General features: G+C 37.9%; 2 protein-coding genes across 6 annotated transcripts in view; both read left to right on the top strand.

Moving 5' to 3' along the window:
- Nucleotides 1-25,721, top strand: part of LOC115755587 (F-box protein At3g07870-like) — a 188,905-nt gene that overhangs the window by 58,148 nt on the left and 105,036 nt on the right. The window lies entirely within an intron of this gene.
- On the top strand, nucleotides 4,320-12,073 carry LOC115755594 (probable protein phosphatase 2C 60). 5 transcript variants are annotated; one of them, XM_048278353.1, is made up of 12 exons: nucleotides 4,320-4,707; nucleotides 5,449-5,571; nucleotides 5,665-5,728; nucleotides 7,776-7,884; nucleotides 8,343-8,496; nucleotides 8,698-8,823; nucleotides 9,034-9,157; nucleotides 9,868-9,944; nucleotides 10,245-10,297; nucleotides 10,900-10,954; nucleotides 11,116-11,352; nucleotides 11,703-12,073. In XM_048278353.1, the coding sequence occupies exons 2-11, from the start codon at nucleotides 5,455-5,457 to the stop codon at nucleotides 11,341-11,343; spliced, it is 1,107 nt and encodes a 368-aa protein (XP_048134310.1). In that variant the 5' UTR covers nucleotides 4,320-4,707; nucleotides 5,449-5,454; the 3' UTR covers nucleotides 11,344-11,352; nucleotides 11,703-12,073. The 5 variants fall into 5 exon arrangements, with proteins under 5 accessions (XP_048134310.1, XP_048134311.1, XP_048134309.1 ...); XM_048278354.1 differs by having other exon boundaries at nucleotides 11,742-12,072; XM_048278352.1 differs by having other exon boundaries at nucleotides 11,747-12,071.

Raw genomic sequence — 25,721 nt, 5'->3', positions numbered from 1 at the left:
TGAGAAACAACCCAGTTCGTCAAAATAACACGTCGATTCAGAAGAGACAGTGGCTGGGTTTCTTGAATTTCCGCCGTTCGGACTCCTGTTCACGGGATAGCTTGTGCATGAAGAAAACAGGATTTGTCCCCATGGACTAGACATGGCTTCTGGTGATTCGAGGGCGGCGGCTCATTTTTCAGGTCAAGCGTGTCCTGACTGGCGATGCGCAAGAACGAAGGTTCAGTAGATCCTTCGGATCAGGTGGAAGAGGACCGGTTTCGACTGCGGTTCGGCCAATTGACCATGTCATCAACGGACAACTGAGAGCAACCCCTCAATTCCGATGATATCCTCCCATGACCAAACTGGCGTTTGCATCGTTCAATAATCCTTCTCTATTGTCCTATTAATCCTAACACTTCAAATTTTGAGCGTGCCTTTTCGCATTTTGTTTCTTTCATCATTTCCTCTAACGATGCTTTTAGTTAACGGGGTTATAAATTATTGACACCACTCGTACGCAAACTTTACTAAAAAAATAAATACTGGGAAATGCCTACTTTTTGTAGCCTACAAATCAGATCATTGATCGGAGAAATACTGTTCACAAAATTCTCAACGCAAGTGCACGTGTCGAACAAGTAATATAATGATGAGAAAAGATATCGTCCCACAAAGATTGATGATTAATAAATTAATTAAATACTAAAAATGGGCTAATTCTAAAATTTATCTAACAAGTAAAAATAAAATTGAGAATAAAATAAAATTAACAATTTTAAAGGTAAAAGTTCGGAACAAGATGCGGTAAATTAATCAAATAAATGCGAGAAAAAGAGTCAAAAAAGTTTAATTCAGTCCTAAACCTTTTTTTGGTGCCAATTCAGTCTTAAACATTTTGCATTGGTGCCAATTTAGTCCTAAACATTTTGTATTAATGCCAATTTAATCCTAAATATTTTGCATTTATGCCAATTGAATTAATTCGATAAATTTTGGCATAAAATCACCGACGTGGACATCAATTATCCTACGTGGCACAGCTAACGCTAACGTGGATATTTTTTTAATATTTTTTTTATCTCTTAAATAATTTTTAAAAATATTTTTCTAAAAACCAAAAAAATGGTTAAAAAATTAGTTAAAATATTAGAATGATATTCAAAAATATCCAAGTTAGCGCTAGCTGTGCCATGTAGGACAATTGATGTTCACGTAAATGATTTTGGCCAAAATTGGCAGGATTAACTCAATTGGCATAAATATAAAAGATTTAGGACTGAATTGGCACAATGCAAAAGGTTTAGAATTGAATTAACACCAATAAAAGGTTTAACACTGAATTGGTATCGATGCAAAAAGTTTAGGACTGAATTGGCACAAAAAAAAAGTTTAGGGCTGAATTGGCACTAATGCAATAGGTTTAGAACTTTTTTGACACTTCTCCCAATAAATACGTTAGAGCATCCGATTTCACTATAATCACTAAACATGAATTTCAGATCTTTACACATATAAGAACGATATCAAACATGTGATAGCGGAATTTCCTTTGCTATATACTAACCTATCCTTAGGTATAGTAAACCTACTCAGTTTATTAATCCATTATATCTTTATGTGGATATAAATAAACATAAGTGCATTAAAATCTGTGAATATTCCCGATTTACAATGATTCTTTTGGATCACCTAATCTCCGAAAGCTACACAAATAACATGGTATATTTTTATCTACATTGTAATTCGCGGTTATATATTATAAGAAATAATTACATATTATCACTTCTTAGTCTTAAACATGCACATCGGATCATTTAAATAGCGGCCAATCACTTAAAAGCATTAAGTAGAATAATATATAACTCACATGAGTGAAATCACTTGCAAAATATAAATATCAATAAATTCATATCATCATGATTAGGCTACATCCTCCCTAATGAAAGAAAATTAGAACATAATAGAAGAAGAAGCAAAAATATAAATTAAATGAAACATCTTGAATCAAGAGCAAGAATTCTATCACCACTTTATTTTTTATTTTTTATTTTTTTGGTTAGGGGTCACCACTTTGTCTTTTCTTCAAAATACTTGAAAAACTCCAAGAACAAAAGAACATATGAAATACCTTACCAAAAAAAAAAAAAAAAAAAAGAACATATGAAAGGTACAAAACATAGACGTCTCTCCCAAACTCTTTTGTTTATCCTACCTCTAGAATAACATTCAAGACTCTAGAATAAAATAAAAATCCTAAAGATAACATTAAGATATCCTAAAAACTGCTAAATCTCTAAGGATAACATTAAGATATCTTAAAAACATGGCAATCTTCTGACAATTTGGTTTCTATCTTCTAATGATTCTGTTGGTGACATCTTGATTTCCTTCTTCTTTTTTCCTTATCTTCTCCATACATCATTATCCTACACAAATAAGGAGAATTCAAATAAATAGAAGGAAATTCAAATATGTTCTCCAATATATTATATTATTTGTTGTCTAAAATAGGTAAAATAACTCTATTTTATAGAGTTATCAAATTCCTCTAACCAGAGATGGAGGAAAACGTGGCCCTTTCGTTCATCTAACTCGAAAACTCGACGAGCATCGCCGAGGTCAACGAAATGCAAATTTCCCAAATGGTAGACGTAAATTTCAAGGGTTCGAGGTTAAGAGGAATCGCCCCTAAAGTTTTAGTATGATAAATTGGAATTTTTTTCCTAGTTTTTATTTGTTGAAAAATGCATGAATTCGTGCTGAACGATGAAATCTAGCTCATATGATATGTCCGACCTCCTCCCACCGACCTATTTGCCATCTTTATAAGGGCGAGAGCTCTCTATTTGTGCATGCAAGTATGAGAGAAAAGTGCTCTATCAATAATCGTATGGAAATATGTAAGTCAACTATTTTATAATAAAGCAATTATATGTTATATTACATATTGGTTGATAAAGACCTTTTCAATCATAGTCAATATCTTATGGATTGCTTTTCTTTCTGTCTTAGAAGAAAGGTATCGTAAAATATAAATACAAATAGTTTCTAGGTTATAATTTGAATCCCCGTAGGATGTAATCTAACTTGAATCGATTCACATTTTCAATAATTTAGTGGTTGACTAAATTTTATTTTATTTTTATTAAAATCATTAGATTTTGGTTGGTGACTTGTTAGTTGTCGATTTCCTAATGCTTCCTCTGTTGAAAGCATTTAATACGGAAAGGGCAAGAAACATCAACCCACCAATGAAACGAAGACGGCAAGATGAGAGGCAGGGCTGTTAGGTGACTCCAACAATAATTCCAACCCAAAGACGTGTGATTGCTTGAAATTTTAGATCTCGTCTCCTAATTGGGCGACGGACCAAACGAGACCTCAGTCAAACAGGAATCACATTTTGTCGGTCGTGTACCTCTAGGAATAATGTTCTGCAAGAAGTTCTAATCTTATTGTACCACGTTCAATTCAATTTTATATCTTTCGTTTGTGTTCAAATTTATTTCTAAATCTTTAAACGATTTGCTAATTTATCTAGAAATCGGCGATGTGAACGCCAATCGTCCTGCGTGGCGCGTTTGGCATAACATGAATCTGCTGTTAGCATTGCTTTTTCTTCTCTTAAGGATAAGGTTTTACGGAGACTAGAGATGCGATGATTTAGGAAAACTCCTAATTACTTCGATATCCAAGGACAACACGTGGAGTCGTTTCGTGACCAGATTTTGCAAACCAATCTTAATGCCCGACCATATCGATTACCAAAAATGGATTTGGTATAGTAACCGGTGAACAGCAATGCACATGCTACAAAGCGAAAAGACAACGGGGCGATATGAACCCATGATGCAATGTCTTCTTCCTCGGGCTGACACATGTGGCACAGATTGGTTGCGTTTGTTAACAGAGGTATCTAATTGTAGGAAGATCGAGTTTATCCTAAGTTGTCCGAGGAGCCATTTGAAGTTTTACATGAATACGGAATCTAGCTAAATGTGATAGGGCATTAGGTGCCATCAGAGTTTCATATCTTCCAAAAACCAATCAAAGAAAGTTATTTCGGTAAGATTTGGTAATTCGGTTATTCGTCATATGGACAATCATGTGATGCTATGAAAGTACATAAGAAAAAAAAAATTACCCTTTGGAGATTATGAAAAAAGGGTATAAATTTTGAAAATATTTAGTTGGAGCGGGTTGTTCTAGAAATGGTAATCGAAAGTTTAGGGGGACATTCATCCACACTCAATTACGTGTGCTCTTCAAGGTAAAGCACGAAGAGGAGATTAATTCACCTTAATGGCTCTTTTATCACAACGTACCCTCGTGATTCCGGACAAACCATTCTGACCAGAAGATCTCTCAGGACCCGGTTTTTTCCCCGACGCAGACAAGCTAGACATGGCCTAAGCAATGGAGTAAAAATGGCGTCGCTCCCTCTGGTCTGGTGGGTCATGCGCGAGAGCGAGGCAAGACGCGGAGGAAATTTTCTTGACAGTGGAAAAAACACGCCTTGACCCTCGTCTCCTGTGGATCACCACTCGCCTGTTACCTGAAACTTGACGGACCCATCTCTCTCTCTCTCGTTCATTTATGTCTTTTCATTGAAATTGAAGCAAACCCTTTTCCTGAATCCTTCCCTACGCTCCTCCCTCCCGGATTCTTTGAGAACCCCAAGTGCGTCTTTGACTGCTTCTTCGCTCAAATCACTTCCGCCGTGTAAGTATGCCTCAGTGTCGGGTTGGGCTGTTGTCCACCTGATCTGGAGTGATTAATCTTACCCTTTTCTTGTGCTGATTTGAAGTCTTTCGAATCAGGCTTTATCGTACTTGGGCTTGGGAGACGTGAGTCATGCTATAGCCTTTGCTTGCTCGCGTGATTATTGTAGTAACTTGATGTTAGCTTCTGGAGGCGTCGTGGGGGGTATTGCATTGGTCACTGTTATTGGTTTGTTCTGTAATTTCTGATGAGTTAGCGTTCCGTGCTTGGTCGTGAATGTCTGGAGTTCGTCGATCTATTCATCCAGCTTAACGTATTTGACTATTGACTGACAGCTGCTAAACTTTGAAAATACTCGTGGTCGGGTTTCTATTTGGGATTCTTGGAGGTTGAAGTGTTGATATTGATGTTAATTTGATGCGGGGGTTAATAAATCCAACAATGAGGGACTTGGAATAGGGAATCTCGGAAGGATGGAACTCTGGCTTATGCGTGTGCCTTGATCTGATTTCGACATGGTTGACAGTGTGATATTGGGCTTTGTCGAGCCGCAATGAACTTTTCTTGCACTGTTTCAAGATTATAGCCGAGGGCAAGAACTCGAGTGTTGCTTCTAATGTTTACTTATTCTGAATTTGACATTCATATGAGCCGGGGAGTTCTCTGTCATGTTCTTTTTTCATTTTTATTTCTTTTCCATTTGATCGTCTAGTGAAGTAATGTGTCATTTCTGACTTACAGACAGAAATGGGGATATATCTGAGCACTCCAAAAACTGATAAGTTCTCAGAAGATGGTGAGAATGATCGAGTTAGATATGGCCTATCATCTATGCAAGGTTGGCGTGCGACAATGGAGGACGCAGTGAGTAACTTAAAAGGAGCTTTGCTGCTGTCACTTTGTGCTAGTATGGCTTATAATCAAAAGACTGATTTTTTTCTTTTTTCTTTTATGCAGCACGCTGCCTATCCTGACCTGGATGCTTCCACCTCATTCTTTGGTGTTTATGATGGCCATGGAGGTATTACCAATAAAATTTTCGATGCCAAGTATATTTTATCTTAAAGAACCAATGTTAGGCTAGCCAGACCTGCTTCTCTGTTCCATATTCAAGTCAGAGGTCCATCTGGTTATTGATGTTTAGTGACTCTTTCCCCATTGAATTGCCATCAATGTGCCATCTGATGAATTAATGCAAGTGCTTTTTGCTGCATCGGAGAGTGTTGAACATCAGCTAGTGAGCCATGAGCATGTTGATCCTGTGGCAGATCTCTCAGAGACTCTTAATCAATTATCAATAGCAGTGCAGTTGCCTTCTTCTGATGTTAATTACAACTCTAATTACTGTTCCGTGGCCACTTTTAGTTATTCACAGAATATTTGTGGAGTGCACATACCAGGTTGCTGCTTAATGGAGGCATCTTTTGCTTTCTGCAACTGTCAATCCAATCAGCAGTTTTATTTTGTACTACTTGGCCTGAAAATAGGTCATTAAAAATGCTAAGTAGTACATGAGCATATCCATCTTAACATACATGATGCGTCGACTTATCAAATCCTCTATGGCTAATGCAAAATGCATATGGCTTTAAAATAAGTTGATTGAGGTTCCTATAGTGTAGTGCAAAAGGTGTATTCTATTTTACAATTCGAAATTTTTGTGCAATTGATATAATGATACTGACTTACATGATGAACTAGTGCCTTTATTTATACCGTTATCCGATTGTTGCCAGAAATTACAGTAGGTAAACCCCTGTACATTTTATGATATAACGCATAAATTAAAACCTAGCAGTGTTATCACATGCGACAAAGTACTGGTCTATCAAAGTCTGGACTTGTTAAATTCAGCTCTTGGGAAGCCTTGTTGGTAAGCTTCAGCTTCTCACTAAAGACTACATGTAGGAATAAAGTTATAGGATTTCTGAAGAAGGAAACTGAATGCATGAAATGCTTTTATCAGCAGCTCAATCTACCAGATTCAAACACTTCTTCATGCCGGTTCTTTCTTGCATTTAATTTGTGGAAGATCTTTGTCGCTTTACTTTACATCTATATGAGGGCTTTTGGGAGGAAAGAAACCTATTAAATCAAAAGGTCCGAACCAAACTAAACTAAGTTAGCGGTTTTGGTCTGTCAATTTGTTTGTTTGTTTCGGTTTGGAGGAGTTCTTACTGGGTCATTGTTTCATATTTAGCTTATCCATTTGAAATTATTTAAATCAAACTAAATATATGTAAAGTATTGAATGTTTTTGTTAGACATCATATAATAGGAATAGTTGGCCTCTTACTCTTGACGGGAGGTTATTGTGGGTATTTGGTCTTATTGCTTGTGTACTGTGTACTTTCATTCAAGTTCGAGTGCCCTCATAATTCATAAATTTTAAGATCTTTTTTTTTCCTTTCAATATCTATGAAGAGAGTAACAAGTCTTTGACATTTTGTACATGATGTCAGAGTTAAAAAGTCGTTAGCCAATGTAATTGTCCTTCTGAAATTCCTGGCTCAGCTTTAATGACTGAAGACAAATTGAATAAGAAAGGGACCCAATTTGTCAAATTGGTTGCAAATTTACGAACGATAGTTGTTTGTTGAGTTGTAGATATACTCTAAAATGAACAGCTAATCCAAACTGCACCTTTGAGCCATTTCCTACTAAGTGAGGCCAGCTGTATGGTTTCTCTTATGCATTTGCTGTCTGTCCTCTAATCTGAATACGTCTATGCTAAATCGTGACAAATAAATTGACTGGACTGAATTCAGGAAATGTAGATCCCAAGAAAATGGTCTGCATTTCCCAACAAAACTGTCTGCTATAGTGGAGTTCAGATTTCGTGTTATAGGTTTGTTCTTTAAAGGGAAGGGAATAATCCAGGTTTTGTGTTTGATATGGTGCACTTCAGAAGGGCTAAATCTTCATATATAACATTACTGGTCTTGTCTTTCTGCCATTTGTGTGTGCTATCCTAAATTGTTGGTGTATATCGTCTAAAGTGAAAGGCTTAAGACTAACTTTGCTGCTTGATGTCGGATAGCTGTTGTGACAAGTACTCTTTCGTGCAGGGAAAGTGGTCGCAAAGTTCTGTGCCAACTATCTTCACCGGCAGGTCCTCAAGAATGAGGCGTATGCAGCCGGAGAAATAGGAACGTCCGTTCAGAAAGCTTTTTTCCGGTGATTTCCTTCGGCCATGAATCTTCTGTTCCTTTTGCTTTCTCTCTTTGGGAAAAACCATTTGCTTAATCATGTATTCATGATGATAAATCCTCTTTGAAGAAGTTTTGGTAGTCGCAGAGTTTCTGTTTGTGTAAGGAGTACTTGTCAGTGATGGTTGCCTGTAAGCATGGAGTGGAGTAGAACCAAAGTGCATGCAGTATGTGCTTATATCAGCGGGTGTTTTAGCACTCTGGAAGTAAGATGTCATAAGTAGAAACTGGCTGCTGAAACTCAAACTTCATCTGGGTTCTTAGCTCGTTAGATAAGTTCTATAATACAGGCGAATCTATTTTGAGATCTAAAACTCATTAATTTCTGATTCTAAGAGTAGGATTGTTTGGAACTTTAATCATATCTAGCAGCTATTGACATGCTGTCCTTTCTTCTTTGTTGCAAATGGTGTTTTGTTGTTGCAGAATGGATGAAATGATGCGAGGTCAAAGGGGTTGGAGAGAATTAGCTGCTTTGGGAGATAAAATGAACAGATTTACAGGTATGATAGAGGGACTTATATGGTCTCCAAGGGGTGCAGATAGCAATGACAAGAATGATGATTGGGCTTTTGAGGAGGTATGTGTCAGAAGCAATGGGATCAGTTTTGCTCATTTTCTGTACTTGCCATTTGCACTAAATGTTATCTCTCACTATAATTTCTTGTTGCATTCAGCAAAGAACAGAAAATTAAAACAGTTTCTTCTTGTTTTGATGTGGTCTATATTACCTGCCTTTTTTGTTTCCTTATTTATGGTTTGTTGTTGAGTAACTCTACAGGGCCCTCATTCTGATTTTGCTGGACCTACTGCGGGGAGCACAGCCTGCGTTGCCATTATCCGAAATAACAAACTAGTTGTTGCCAATGCTGGTGATTCTCGATGTGTCCTGTCTAGAAAGGGTCAGGTAATTTATGATCATTCAATCTCATCGGACACTTTTCGCTGCAGTAAATTCTTTTTTCTGTTGCTATTTGAGGAATATTATGTCCTCAAATACTATAAGTGTATAGGCCATTGTGAAGCTTTATACATGTGGAACATATATATAATGAAGTGAGTGGCCTGAGCAACCAAATGAACTGTTCCTAGTTGGTCTCTGTCTTGCATGTAACAGGCATACAATCTGTCTCGAGACCACAAACCTGATTTGGAGGCTGAAAAGGAGAGGATTCTAAAAGCTGGAGGTTTTATCCGTGCTGGACGAGTGAATGGAAGCTTAAATCTTGCAAGAGCTATAGGTATCTGACCTTTCACGATTGGGTTTTGTTGGGATTTCAACTTCAATCTGATCATCTTTTCATACTTGTGCTTGATATTGGAAAGGAAGTTTCTGAGCCTGACCGGCCAGATCAGGCAGTTGGTCTTGGTATGATTTCATGTTCCGGTCTAGTTTGGACCATCAAATGCGGTAGGAAAAAATTGACTAAACTGGTTGAGCTGGTTCAAATGAGTAGGACCAGATTCGGTCCAAACTGGTAATGAGGGGAAAACTTATCAAATGCAGTGGTGCAGAGTTGACATGGGGACCAATTTCTAACTACCTGGGTTACCCCTTTGCCACTTAGCCACAAGCTATCTTTATAATAGCAGTGACAAGAAAAAAATTATTGCTGTCTTAATCAAGCCCAGAGCAATAAGTTTATTGCTATTTCATGCTCCAGGCATTGTGTAGACTGTTCCCTTTGACTACTAACTGTGCATTGGAGCTTCAAGCCTTCAACCACTTGGCCACCAGTAATATCACTTACCCCAATGATAAGTTGATAACCTAGTAGGTCAACCAGTGTGAATGCCTGAACCCATAGGCTTTCTGGTTGGTTCTCCCATCCGGTTTTGTAAACAATGCTTCACACAAGGCCTTTTTTATTGTATGTAGCATCTCTAAGAACATGTTTCTTTTGTATCTCTGTACTTCCAATGGGTAATTGTTTTCACTTGCTTGCTGCAGGTGACGTGGAATTTAAGCAAAATAAATTTCTGCCAGCTGAAAAGCAAATTGTAACTGCAAATCCAGATATAAATACTGTACGTGCATCTTTGAAGCAGTTACTCTCTTTTGGCTACAAAATTTATGAGATGATATGTGAACTGCCTTCCAGTTGACAATTTCTCATATTTTTTCTCCTCTTGTATGATATATGGCTATTTGAGATAGACTTTAGGTGTAGGATGCTTAAATTCAAATAATTCGACTCGCATCTGCTGGGGCAATTTTGTTGATGTTCTTGCTTTTTATGGGCAATATAAATAAATATGCATTTGACTCAAAAGCTTCTCTGGCTCTTTCTATTTGTCTAATTATCCCTCTGAACTGTTCTATGATAGGTTGACCTTTGTGAGGATGATGATTTTATCGTGCTAGCATGTGATGGCATCTGGTATGCATCTTCTGACACTATGATGCTTACCAATTTTAATATGACTATTAAGAATTAAAAGAAAGTTTGTGCCCCACTGTTCACAGTGGAATATATATTGGAGCCTATGCGAGCATCTGCTGTGTGTGCACCCTCATGCGCGCCTGTGAGTGATGTTTTGAAAGATCTTATTGCACATCTTTTCGTGTATACCGGAAAGATGACATTTTAGACTACGGTTCTAAAACAGTCCTCCGACAATGTTGAATTCAAAGTTGTGGTTTAATTGGCATCACCATAATCAATTTCTTAATAGAACTGTTTGAAATGATATGTAGAGAGTTTCGGTTTACCTTGTCTCATAGATCTCATTAAACAAGCATTTTTTTTTCTCATTAGTCTAATCCTCTGTTATGCATGGAGATTGTTTTGGGTGCGGCAACTATTATTTTATTCTCTTTTTATGGATTTTCCTTCTCAATTTTTTTTCGACATTAGTAAATATTTTACAGACATCTATACAACAATTTTCTTAGATAGTGTTGCCCAGTCAATTTGTCTTCCGTTTTCCTTACCCGTGGGGTTGTCCAAATGACGTTCTATTTGCAATCCGTGCATTTTAGGGATTGCATGTCCAGCCAGCAGCTAGTGGATTTCGTGCATGAACAGTTAGTCTCTGTAAGTGGACTAGACCTTCTCTAGTTCTGCCTCCTTGACTGGAGGGCTTATGTAGAGTGACTTCCACTTTTAACCTTTGACTACTAAATAGCGCGGGACTCAGATTTTGACTTTTACATAGCCCAAAAAGCTTGGAAGGAAATTGATTGTGCACTGTGCAGGAAACAAAGCTCTCTGCTGTGTGCGAGAGAGTTCTTGATGGTTGTTTAGCATCATCTACTGCCAATGGTGAGGGATGTGACAACATGACTATGGTATTAGTGCAGTTCAAGAAACCATCCCAAACAATTACGGAACTGATTGAAGAGCTATCTTTGTCCGAGTCTGTCGATGGTGCCCTGAATCCGGGGGATAACCAGCCAAAACCAGAGGAAGTCGAATCGAAATAGTACTCACGTGTAAGATTCTCGATTTCACTGATCATAAGGACCTGATTTCCTGGAAATGTTCAGTTTAATCTGCCATTGTATATAACTTGCCATTGTATATGATCAACAACCGATTGATGAATCCATGGCCGCTTGTTTAGCTTTGTGGCAATGCTATAATGGATCGTCAAAGATCAATCATTCGCATAAATATTAAACCCTCTTCAGAGCTAGGATAAGATCTTGATAGTTGATTCTCTTTCTGGTTGAAGGAACATACGTTCTTCAAATCGAACTCAGAGCTTTCCCATTTTCTAAGGCCTCTGTGCCGATTTTTGACTCAAACCTAGTATGATTCCGAGATTACCCTTCTCGTGCGGTCGACCATTTACCAAAGCCTCTCATTGCTGAGTGCTAAGGGAAGGAAGCAAGCACCAGTGATGGCAAAACTATCGAAAGAGTCGGATTGTGGACCGTGGATGTCTTTTGGCCGTCGTGCTGTTCGAGAATGGACTCATCCGAAGGACCGGAGAGCAGCAAGCGATAAGGGGGAGCACATCTAAATCAGTCTATGTCACTGCCGGTCGAGATGGCTATGGGGCGTAATCTTGGGTAGGTTTAATCTGTTCTATAGTAGATCATAACACAGGAAAACCACTCAGTCAATGGTGCTTGAAAGTAACTTGGGTCTCCATTTACAGGATTCTGATGAAATCGGACAAAATCACCTTGTGTTCTTAAAAAGAAAGGGCATTTGATATGGCAAATTAAGTGAAAGTTTCAGTGTACGAAAAGGAAAGCTATACTTAATATATGTTTGCTCAAAAGCACAAATAAAAGTAAGCAAATTATAGACGATCCTTTTTTTTTCTAATAACAAAAGCAATGTAATTATTTCTTTTAAAGATTTTATTGCACATTTGAAATGAATATTAATAGTTTTGTAATAAAAGTAACGGATTTATTTATTCCTTTTAATATCCTCTTAATAATTCAGTAAAATATGTTATAAATCAGCTATAATTCATTAAATTCATTTTATTCCTCAAATTAACTGAATTTATTTATTTAGTGTAATTTTCTACTGTACTAAATCAAATTACTAAGAAAACCAATTCAATGAGAAATAATATATTTATCAACCGTGTATCTACTGTAAATATCTTTAGATTAGAACTTGAATGTTGTAAGTTTTCCAGTTTTAATCTATGTTTTGTAACGATTTGACTTAAGTTTTAAAATTACATGGAATTCACTGGTGTGATATGAGTAGTTGTCTTTTTAGATGTGATAAAGTTGGGTTTTTTATGCATGCGTGGGCAAGTGATTTCGGATAATAGGGATCTTTCGGGCTAGGTCTATGGATGGGTGTTTAATCAGTAAAGGAAGTGTAATGAAACGAATGCCGTAGATGGATGAAGGAAATAAGGGATAGAACACGATCAGACCCAAGGCGCAAAGGACGTACTGCCAAGCCAACCGAGGATCAAGATCGAGATTTGGGATACTAAGCTCACCACCAAGGTCTATAGGATAACCACCAATCAAGGCGAAAGTGCTTTTGGCTCAATACATAGGATGAATCCACTTTCTAGAGCTAAAGAAACTGAAGGCAAACAATTCAACTCATGAAGAAAAATTCTCATTCATTCAACAAAATCCGCATTATAGTTGAGAACTCTTTTCTATTATATAGAGGGAATAAAACGTAGGGAATAGAGAAAGCATTAAAGAGACATGGGGACTCCCTAAATATTAAAGTTATGGAAACTAGAAAATAATTAAAGGCCTAATGACTAGAAATTTCGACCCAAAAAAATAATAACTTGAAAATGCATTAATGACATGGAGGCTTATAGTCTTGACTCTTCAGCCTTTTGATTCATTTTTCATATTGCGTTCACCAGTCTTGACCAGCAAATAACTATCTTAGGATATCATCAAATAATTAAGGAAATGGTTCATAATAGCCTCCTATCGACATGTCTTGAAATCGACAACTATTGTTGGTGAAATGGAACTTAATCGGCAAAGGAAGAATTAGTAATTCCTTTATCGACAACTTAGTCAGTCGATAGCATTCTCGTTGACAACTTCATTGCGAATCCAACGCAGTAAGTTGGGGGCAAAATCTGTTTTGGCCTGAATGAACATTGATTTTGCTAGATTTGTTGATGGAATCAAGTTGGGTCTTTTTCATTGATCCATTGAATCGGATGCTCCCCCATCAATTTTATATAAAAAAATTATAAAAATCCCAGTAAAACACTTCAAAGTCCCTGAAGAGATCATGCTAATTAATTCACAAATAAGATCTGTCCCAAACGGTTCATCACTCTTGGGTTTATATAGTAGAATTCCTTTTGAGATCTTAACCAACATGGACCTGCCGATTTGGTATAGATTATATCAAAACATGATCCCTTCCAATAGATGTTTGGTTTAAGGGTGGACAAGCCATTCAGACGATTCGGAGACAGTTCTTCTTTTTTTTTTGGCTTGTTTGTGTTGGAGGTGATTGCCGGAATGAAATGACTCATGACATACTTATGGGAAGACTCGCTCCGATAATCATCAGCTTATTTGGTTACATCCCTCATGTAAGTAGACTGAGAGAAAAATTTGGAATGGTAGAAAGGAAGACAGACAGCAAAGAAGGAAATGGAAATTAGACAGAAGGATTCAGAGAGGAATCGGAGAACTCAAGGAGGACTCCAATGTCAGTGCATCCGACCATAAAAAGACTGAATAATGAGAGTTGCAAAGCAAGTACTTTAGAGTTACTGGCAACTAAAAGCTTTACTCTTGACATATAATAGTGTCCTAAATCAGCCAGGAATATGAAAGAGATCCCCTAACACACATGAAATAACAAAAATAAGATCCAAAATTAGAATGACTATATCCATTCTCTATTCTCTTCCTTGGCTGAGAAGGAAGTCGACTTCGGTGAGTTGAAGTTCTTGAACTCCCCCAAAAGAGCTAGAACAGGCAAGTGGAACTCATCGCCGGTACACCATGCGGCTTCTCTACTTGCAAGTCACTTCCACTTGATCAAATACCTATCCTGCGAAGGCAAAATCGTCTGATCATCCCAAACAGCTGCAGTTTCATTTACAGCGAGTAGAAGAAGGTTAGGCTCCAAGGGAGTACGAGGCATATTAGGCTAAGTACCTCGGTAAGGAAATAAACATGTAACATTGAGAGCTTGACTAATTTATATCGTTAGGCAATTGAAACTCATAAGCATCAGTACCAGTCCTATAAGTCACATGGTATGGTCCAGTTACCCTATGCTCAATTCACCTAACCACATGAAGTTGATTCTCTCCTCCGTCAGTATCATCAAGACCTTCATGACATTTAGCGTCTTCCATTTCTGGACTGACCAAAGTTGCTTCGTGTTCTTGCTCATTGCCTTCCGCACCCTCTTGCCTATGTTCTGCAGTCAAAGTCCTATGAGGACATTTAGATGTAATATGCTTTTTAGCATGACATCGAAGCATTAGAAATGAGAACCATTTAGAGGAACGTTAGAGGAGGCATGGTGATTCTGCCTAGGAGCATTGGATTGAGTTTTCCTTGTAGTTTCTGAAAAGGAAATGGTCTTGGACTGTAGTGTATTGCTACTTAGGGAAGTTTGATGCCTGTTGGATGCAGTCCTACAGTATGACTCATGCTGCCATCGGGTAAGCTTGCTCCAAAGTCTTCGCTGAATGCAGCTTAACTTCAGGCTTATCATCAGCATTGAGACTCTTAATAAACCTAGTCAGAGTTGCCATAGGTCCTCTTGCAAATTACAATGTAATTGTTTTGAGATTCCAAGTTCAGGGCATTAACTGTCTTCTATCATGGGCAAGAAAGCATTTATGTTTCAGCTTCTTTTGTCTCTCAGCACCAGGAGCTACGAGTTTCTCAATCATTCGCTCTAGGTTCATTTGAATGGACTGTCAATAATGCTTGGTGTAGCCTAAAGGTTTCGACTTCGCATTACGAATCCTAAGGTAATCAGACATATCGTACCACTCAAAGCAATCCTCTAGATCAGCTAACCCATCAAGGAATGCATACGGTTCAGCTCTTCCATCAAAACTGCCTACCTCAATCTTAACCTTCTTCTCTAAAAATGGCGAAAAATTATTATATACTTGACTAGTGCCAACTGCCAAGTAGGATATACTTGAGTCCATTGATCCATTGCCACGTGTACACAATAGGGCCCAACCTTGACTATTCTCCTTTTTCTTTTCTTCTCTCTTCCATCTCCCTCTCCCTCTCTTTCCCTCTCTAGGCCGTTGGGGTGGGGATTACCAGTCACCTTGCTCTTCCCGCCAAGAGCAAGACTAAAGCCGGAAACCGAGAGGCTAATAGAAGAGCTCGTAAGTATGAGATTGATCTAACAATGCCAATATATGCATCCCATACATGAAATATGCTTCCACATGCAAAAGAGTTGACAGTCAATTAGTTTGCATTGTATGCGCTGTAACAGTTTGCTTTTGAAGTAAGGCATGAAAGTTTCTGTCGAAAGTTCGAAGAAGATCAAGTAAATGGCCAGAAGAATTTGTTGGAGCTAACTAAAAATCACACATACAGGAACCTCAATGAAAAGTTTGTTCTTGTACATTGAGCCTAAAGAATCATCTTCTGCTGGGAAAGAAAGAAGAGTACTAACGAGGTGTAGCCTCTAGATCTTGCCACGAAACCTTCTTGTGGACCTTTTTGTTACTCTTCGAGGTGCTCTTATACTCAAGTTGTTTTCTCGGTCGCCGTCGATCAGCCTCTTCCATGCCTTCTGCCGACTTGTCTTTTTCAATTCCCTGTTCAAGCACGGGAGGTGACTGCTCGCAAACAGCTTTCGCAGCACTATTGTTCCATTCCTCAATGCCTGTATTTGCCACACCAAGAGCTTCCTTTGCTCGAGTACCACGAGATTGTAGCTCCATCAAGTACTGATACCTTCCTCTCAGGAAACTATCAACAGGTAAAGAGTTAGGTGATCCATGTTATTTGATTTTAGACGAATAGAATGCACATCGATACTGCACAAACCGACTAGAGGGGAAGGAAAAAAGGAACTCACTGGACTTCGTCCAAAAGGGTTTGCTTCCTCTCCTTTTCTTCTTGCAACTTCTTCTTCTCCGCAACAAATTCCTATCGATAGTTTAAAAAATGGTCAATTGACCAAAAAAAGGCTTAGGTGTTACAGGATGACAAGGTATCGCCAGGCAATGCAACAGTAACATTAACAGACTCGAAAATGGTCTCTCACACTCCACAAGTCGATTAAAATCCAATAGAACTCTCAAGGCACACTCAAGAAAGTGGTTGAACATATCAAACAAGAAAACACAATAGTAGATTAGACTAAATTTCAAGTGACATATCGCTTACTGACTACGATGCAGGAATTTGAAATTTTTATTTTTCTCGAATCCAGGGACAGCATCACTGTAATAAAAATTATAATTCCGAGCGAATCGTAATTGCCAACTCGTTATAGTCACACTTCTCTTCAACTTGGAATTGCGCGATCATTACAATATCGAATGAAGAAAATAAAGCCGACACATCGATTGAATGTGAATGGCAGGAATTGACTAACCTTCAGCAAATCCTGATAGTCTTGCAAGAGATACTCATGTTTAAGCTTCGCCCTAACTTCAGCACTAGCCGGGATGAATTCGCGAGTATTCTCCAAAGCCCTTTTCATATTTCCTCGGTTCATGAAAGAATCCCACCAGAGAGAGAGAGAGAGAGATAAAAGGAGAAAAAGATCCGAACTTTCCAAGAGAGAGAGAGACGGCGAGAGTGAAAGAGTCGCACTCCCGAACAAATGATGAAAATCAGAGCCCTAATAGGAGACAAGAAGCCGCGTAAATACAAAGAGAAGAAAAGGCGGAAGGCGCTCTATTTGTAGGGAAAAAACGAAGAAAAGAGAGGAAAAACGTATAATAAGGAGACGAAGATTGAACAAAGAATAGAGACGAAGAGATCAGAAAGAAAGAACATAATTACACGGAGGGAGAGAGAGAGAGACTGTGTCATGAAGAGGTTTAGAAGCTGAAAAAGGAAAGAACACGAGAGCGACTTCGGACTTCCCATGAAGAGGTAGTCTTCGGTGGCTTTCCGAGTTTCCTACTTTGTTCTCCGGTTGAGCTACACTTCTGATCGACATAGATTCACGTTCAGATTACCCATGAGCGAGAGAGAGAGAAGGCGTGTAATACGGAAGTTTCCTGATTAATACGAGTTCTTGAAGCAGTACTGTTCTAAAAGCGCTTCTTTACTTTTTGAATCTCTCGTCCAATTTGATTTCAATGTTTTTGAAATGTCTAAAACTTTTCAAAAACCAAAACTAATAAATTATATAATCCTTTATTTTCGCCCCATTACAACTTGCCCTCCTTTATTTTTAAAAACAACACTTCTTGTTCTCTAACAAAATTCTCTTGCTATTTAGAATTTCCAATACCATCATTCCTCACAAACATTTACTCTTTCATTAGCCGCAACCGTATGAGCTGGTGTCCTCATCACAACGGTGGTCGCGGCGATAGCCAATGGCAGCAACTGAGCTTAGGGGTCAACGGCTACATTTTGATTTCAGTTTTGGGGGTTTGGATGTGGTAGAAAATTTAGGATTTGGGTTAAGCATCTTCGGAAAGGAAACGTCGCTTACGTAAATAAGGCAAGATGTGAAGATGCAAAGTAGTCTCCAGTGACAAAAAATTGCGTTAATCAGTGTTTTTGAAAGTGGAGAAGAGCAAGTGGTAAGTAAATGAAATGTGGGAATGATTATTAGTGTTTTTTTGGCAATTTTTTCTGTTTCCAAATATTTAGAATAGGAGTACAACTTGCTTATAAGAAAAGAACACCCTAGCAAGCTTGACCGACCTTAAATTGCTTTTACATTAGTATTATCCAAAGTGCAATCGTCTCGAACGAGGTGGTTGGCTCAGTAGTGGAAGGAGTCTGTTGTCTTTCATGAGATCACGAATCCGATTTACGTTGGGAACGAATTTTTGAATGACTCATGTTGTTGTTTAACTGCAACATAAGCCATGTAAAGAGACTTACTGCCTACTAGTGTAATGACCTGACCTACTCCACGTGGGCCCATCCCCCCAAAAAGAGCATTTGAAGTAACCATAGAATGTGGAGATCATTTGTGGATGAATGTTGCTTTATGAATCACTCATTAGGGCCTCTCTTAACCAATATGGAATTTGGGATGTCACGAAACTCTCCAGATAAAGAGCTGGCATCCTCCTTAGTAGTGGTCTTATCCCCTATATATATAAAACGAAATAGTTTAAGCATGTGTTTTTTTTTTCAATGAAAACTTTATTATAGAAGAAACTATTTTTCGTGAAAATCATTTTTGGGGAAAATGGTTAGTTTTAATTTGTTTGGTAATTTAAGATAAGTGATTTCCATCTTACTAGAAGGGAGAGTCGCTTTTTCCATCATTTAAACACTGAAGAGTTGGAAAATTAATATCTCGAAAACAGTTTTCCTTATAATAAAAAAAAATGAATCCCGACTATAGAGCTTTGGCTAGTAACGTCTACTTTCAAACGCGGGTGATTGCCTCGTGAGAGGAATCTTGTTCACGTTTAATAGTCTTTTAGCTCTCCCTCCATGGTTCACCTCCGGGAAGGTCACGACACATGCTCTTGACTTGAACAGGGAAAAAAAAAATTACAAATCAGACTTCAACTGGAAATGAAATTTGGGGTACGTTTGTTTCATGGAAAACTCCATGAAAAAGGAAAATGGTTTTCAAGAAATCTTTTTTCAGGTAAACGGTTTGTTTTCTTTTATTTGGGGATATGTGACCAAATTTTTTTTTCTAGTGTTTGGTTTTCATTTGTAAAATGACTTTATCTTAGGCAAAAAGGAATTGAATTTTTAAATTATACTTAATTTTTTTCTTTCTTCCTTCTTCCTCCGTTGTGACGTCCTCCACTGTGATCGGCCGGTGGCGGCCACGTGCGAGCTTGAGACGAGCGGCCTCGATTGAGCTTAGGACCACTGGGATATGGCGAGCTCGGGCTCATTGGGATATGGTGAGCTCAAGGCTCATTGGTCGTCCGTTGTTGCTGAGACTCGGCAAGCGGCGGAGGTAGAAGAAAAAGGAAAAGAAAAGAAAAGAAAAGAAAAGAAAAAAGAAAGTAAAAAAAAAAATTTAAAGCATAGATATAAATTAAAATATTAAATACTAAATATCAAAAAAGTGAAAACCAAAATTTTTTTTTAGAGAAGTAATTCCGGAAAGTATTTTCACCTCTTTGATCAACTTTCCTAATTTTGTGCATGAATTTTCTATTGACTTGAAAGTGTGTTACGTTGACCAAGTCATTTTCAGCGAACCAGTAAAAATCTGAAAAATACTTTCATTCAAATAAAAGCACCATTGATTTTATCCTTCCATTCCCATTCCCTATTGCCGTCGTGGTCAAATCAATTGTTTGATAAAGATGGAGCCAAGGTAATGTATGTGTAACTCAAGATAATCTACTGAGGCAAGATAAAAAGAGACAAATCAAGATAAGCTATATACCATACGATCTACAGGAATAGGAAAAAAGATTATGATATTTCAATTTAGGAAATTGTAAAAAGAAGGAAAGAGAACTAAAAGATCTTTTTCCTAAAATTCCTGCTTGGCCACAGATGAGTACCCGTATTTAAATGAAGGATTAAACCAAAGTAACCATATGTAAGTTGCCAAAAAATAAATCAGCACATAAGCTAATGAACGTAATAGAATAACTTTCCTAAGCTACGGCCTCCGTACAAGGAAAGTTATTATGAAATCCAATACGGGTTTGTCACCATGGGAAAAACTCTGGTTGCACTTGCCAAAAAGACAAGAACTGAGCAAAACTTTTCGAAATTGCTTAGCTGTGAAGAGATATTCTCTCCAACTTGCATCTATATGAAGTGCAGATTCACATCACTCCAACCCCAAAATACAGCGAAGACATAACAAACCATCGTAGAAGTGAGAAATCAAACATGAATGCCAAGAGCTGTGCTCAGTTGGTGGTGGTGGTGATGCTGGTGACGGCGATGGCTTTCCGGGCTTCCGCCGTTGGAACGAGCGATTGGTGGTGCGAAACTGTATGCGGTTTATTTTGCATGTCACAGCCGAACCCAGGAATGTGCCATCAAAATTGCCTGCACGTCTGCAAAGCCAATGCTGAGACACCCCAGGGGCGATGCAAGTTCAGTTGTTTGCTGTCGAAATGTCACGACCCACGCGCTGGTACGCACGAAAACCTTTGACTTTCGTACGGAAAAACGTTTCTTGTTTTTATTTTTGACAGTTGGTCTTGTGGTCATGAACGTGTATGTTTGTATAGTAGATCAAATATGTTGCCCATGTAATTTGGTCAAGAGGTTGCTCATTGGAAGAAAAATTTCGACTAACAGAATTTTTCTAAGTATAAAAGTCTGGTTTTCAAAATGAATAACATCGGTTTCTTCTTTAGCATCTATTATTTTTCAAAATTTACGTATCAACTCATGTGAAATTTGCCCTTCACTCATTTTCTCAAAAGGCCTGAAATGATGCGGTCAACTTCATTTCCTCATAACGAATGCACCTTGGCATAGGTGGACATTGATTCTTTGTTTGGTATGTTACATTGATTCTTTGTAAATGATACATGGTTTGAAATTTAAGTTCGATAAGCAACAACGGGCGACTGTTGCGGTTTACCTACCAGTAAAAATCCATTCTATTCACTTGCGGTTGATCTAATAAAAGCCCTCTTAATTATCTACTTCTATGTTTTGCGATCATTAGAAATGTCAAATGGGTTTTTATGTACTTCTTGTGTTGCGGACGTCACGAAAGCTCTAGCTCGTGTGAATTCGTGTGCCAAAAGTTGCAAGACGTCTTAAGTCTGTCGAGAGTTCTCGGAGGATTGAATCCGACCGAGGAGCAAAATAAAGAAAAATGTGTAATCTGTGGACAAATCTCTTTGTCGTGAGTTCGCTGATTGATAAATCATATGTTTCTATGTTCATACTTGGGGTCAAGTGTTCCTTTTTTTTTTCCTTTGTCCATTTATCTCTATATAAGGATTTTACTTAAGGTGATGCTATTTTTCAAGCCTAATATTGGCTACTGCATTAATCCTTAAGCATTCTATACATGTTCTGTGCTACACAATTGCATAACACCCCATAGAAGAGGGTGGATTAGATTTAGCCTTACAATAAATAGAAAAGAAGGTTACCTGCACGGCGTGATCTTAAATGGCAAGAGAGTTTAATAAAGAGAAAAGGTCGAACCAATAAGGATTTCTTTTTCAATTTATTCCTGAAGTTGAATACCTTATTCAAAATATTGTGTAAATTATATTCTTAGTTACTTCGTTCTCTATTTCTATTTGAGAGGATCCTTTGGGAAAGTTTATGTGTTTTACAAATTGGCAAATGCTCCCATCCTAAGGATCTTATATGCTACTTTCCCCTTGAATCAGGAAATATATAATTAATTCCTATTCCAATTTCTACCTCAGATACGGTAACGAAATTTAATTTTCCTGTTCCCTTCCCATTTCGTATTGTCGTGGCGGTCAATTAAGTCGTTTGATGGAGATGGATAAGGTTTATTTGAAGATCACCCACATTTTATTAGCTTTGGTTCCACCCGCATTAATTTTACAGCGATGGTAGATTATTTAAAAAGTTGGCAAGTATGGAAAGAAATCTGTTTGATTTGCCAATCATTTGATTCTTCGGTAACTTATTGATAACTTATCGTCATTCTCATGATAGTTCTATTTTTGTTCTGACCGAGGCCTTCAACTTACCAACTCTTATACAAACTTATCAATCTTTTCCTGATTAATGGAACTAACGGTGATTACCCTAATTTACTCATGGATAATTCCTCTAAATCTCCAATAAAATTGCAAGGCCTGTTTTAGCCTTAGATAATAATGGAAACACTACAAGGGAAAACAATTTTTCTCCTTTCACGATGTCTATTTACTTGAAATATATAGAAATGACATGATATTGTGGAATGAAACCACATTTTATCACCCCATTTTCATACCAAGGAGTAGTAGGTACAATATGGAAACTTCAATTAATTAGCCACCTCATAATCTTCCCCAATTCTTGCTCTTCCAATTTCCAAGTAAGTGCTCCCGCTTAACAGTTACGAATTATGGGATTTGGCAACATTATTATCCCTTTTTCAAACTCTATTTTCCACTTTCCGTAGACAAAGTGTCGCGACCCTCCCAAACGGGCTTTTGGGCAAATGATGGATTTAGAGGTAATGTTGAGTGGAGGGCCAAGGGTCCTCAATCGACGGGGTTTCTCCTTAGTCCTTACCTCGCGTTAAGTTAATAATTTCATTTAAATTCAATGGAGCCTATGAAAATTCTATATAAGAAATTGCCTCTAGCCTATTGGGGTCAACTAAAAATCATACCTAAAGTTGAATATTTATTAGCTAAGTGTCACATGCGTCGCGACCCTCCCAAGCCCATGTCTCGCGTGACTTTGGATTTCGTTTTTAGTTTGATTTACCTAAAGAGTTCCTAAGAGTTACCACTAGCCATTCTAGTCAGCTATAAACCAAACGAGACATGAGAGTTTTATCTCTTATTTTGCGCAATCAGTGACTTCATTAGGTTCGGGTAGTTGATTACATTAATCGTCTAATTAACACCCTTTTAGTACCCATAACCGGGTGGGTTGTTCACATCTAAGTGATCAAGCATGTTTTTACCAATTATGATCCTTCTTTAGTGTCGGCAAGTATTCATGCAACTGTTCTTTTGGGTTGATTATACCACATTTCCATCCATGTCAACCCAACAAAGTTCAGCTAATTTTAGCTCCAACTTTTTAAAGAATGCCTTGGCCCAAAACCCAATTACCATTTACATGTTAAGCACCCTAGCACCCTCAATGTCCAGCATCTTCAAGAAAGGTGAGCATAGGCTAGGTTCCCCTATATCTCTCCTTTGCTTCATGAATATGGGTGATTATCCAGTGGGGCAACCAGATATCGAGCTTCTTGTGCACAACCACTGTAATTTAAAATCCTTGGGCAACACCGAATCAGCCGATCTCTCGCCAGGCAGTATATTATATAGTAACACCTTGAGCAAAACAAAGTATTTCAATGGAAAAGTACTATCATCTTATCCTCTTCAAATATCTTGCAAACCAACAACAGGAATATTAAATTATTCTCATACGTTTGTCACCAAAACAAAATCTGATAATATGAGGACTATCTCCATGTTACACCTAAATTTTGCCCAAAGCTCATTTTTACATACTTTGGAAAACTTGGAATATGTTTTCTTCCCACAAAACAAGAAAAGGAAATAGTTATGGAACATTGCAACAAAGCATTTTATAAGCTTGTAGCAGAATTTTATTAATATGATCTCTTGTCCTTTTATAAATATTAAGGTTAACTCTTTCTTTCATTACCAGGTTTGTCACTGCGGCCCCTTCATAGGTCTCCAATCCGCATTCGCTCGCGAACCGCACAAATTGCTACTAATGGTGAGAAAAATCAAGAAAGCTTGTAGAATCAAGTGAAATGAGTTGCACAGCTCTCGTGACTTGAAATTTCACCAACCTTAGGCTAATTGAACTAAGCTAATTATTTAATCAATCTAGCTCGAACTCTCCCAAGTTCATACTAGATCGCAACTTAGGGTTTATGCTTTAATGCAATATATCTAACTTTTGAAGTCGCCACTAATCTGTTTATGGTAGGTCGATTAGACTCCTACGTAAAATAGCGGAAGAACTAAATTACTTCTACGAGCCAAAGATAATGAGTTGGGGGACTTGATTGCTCTAATGCCCTTTTGATACTATTCCATTTTATGAAAATGTTTAATCAAGCAGCTTGATTGATTTTAACTTAAGTCAGTAATATAGGTTATCATGAGGGTGCACAATCAATTAAATAAACACACAGAACTCAAGATAATTAATGCAGGGAGTATGCACTGACTGCCATTGGTGTCCCCATCATAATGGTGGTCACGGCGATAGCCGGTGGCAGCATCTGAGTTTAGGGTTCGGTGGTTACATTTTGGGTTTAGTTTTGCCGGTTTGGGTGTGGTAGAAAATTTAGGATTTGGGCTAAACATTTTCAAAAAGGGAAAGTCGCTTATGTAAATAGGGCAAGATGCGAAGAAGCATAGTCATCTCCTAAAAGTGGAGTAGATAAGTGTTAAAAGGAAATGTGGGAACGATTGTTAGAGTGGGAACGAGTATCAGTGTTTTTCGTAATATTTCCCTTTCCAACTATTTAGAAAAGGAGTACATTTTGCTTATAAGAAAACAACACCCGAACAAGCTCCACACACCTCCCTAAATTGCTTTTACATTAGTATTATTCAAAGTACAATCTTCTCCAACGAGGTGATTAGCTTGGTATTAGAAGGAGTCTGTTGTCTCTCGAGGTCATGAGTTTGATTTAGGTATTGAACGAATTTTTTCAAACGGCTCATGCCTCGTCCAGCCACGAAAGAGAGCATTTGAAGTAACCATACAATGTGGAGATCATTTGTGGATGAATGTTGATTTATGAATCACTCATTAGGGGCCTCTCTCAACCAATATGGAATTTGGGATGTCACAAACTCTCCAATTAAAGAGCTGGCATCCTCATCATTATTGGTCTTATCCCTAGCAATACTTCCCCTATTTGATATGTGGCTTGGTCATCCTTACCTCTTCCGTCATTTTAAGAGCTCATCAGGAGCCACAATTTGTCCGAGCCATTTTTGTTTTAGTGATCACTCCCTGCCCTCTTCAAATTTATTATGGGCCTAGTTTGTCCATATGTACCACGCAACTACTAAATGAGGTTTTGCTCTGATATTATCTATAACAACCTGGTCCATTTTCATGTGCATAAAGCCCCCAAAAAGAGTACTCGACGAAACCTCACAAGGCAATGACCATTTAAAGGTAGGTGCGAAGGAATCATGAGTCCTCCCCATACCACAACTAGCCTTTTGATAAGGCAGTGATGATGGGCTAACCTATCTGAAGCCTCCAGGATGTGGGTGGTCTGGAGTAGTTGGCTCAATCTAAAAATTCTATAGTGGGTGCGAGACTCTTATGATAAATAGGAGGTTACTATTGTTTTGTACTTTTAATAGTAGGATAGGGACAATACAATCTTATATTTAACCAGACGTTATAAGTTAATTTCACTAACCATTTGGGATCCCATGAGATGGAATGACAACACCCCATTCTATCTATATTATGGAATATCCAAATCTTTACTCAATTGATTCCCATGAATATATTCAAATTCTCCACCCACGTCAATTGATAAAACTTCACTTACAAAGTGGCAAAGTGGTCTTCAATGTTATTTT

This window comes from Rhodamnia argentea, chromosome 4, assembly GCF_020921035.1.
Source record: "Rhodamnia argentea isolate NSW1041297 chromosome 4, ASM2092103v1, whole genome shotgun sequence".
Lineage (NCBI taxonomy): Eukaryota > Viridiplantae > Streptophyta > Magnoliopsida > Myrtales > Myrtaceae > Rhodamnia > Rhodamnia argentea.
The sequence above is the reverse complement of the archived record's forward strand: the minus strand, read 5'-3'. Positions and strand labels throughout refer to the sequence as shown.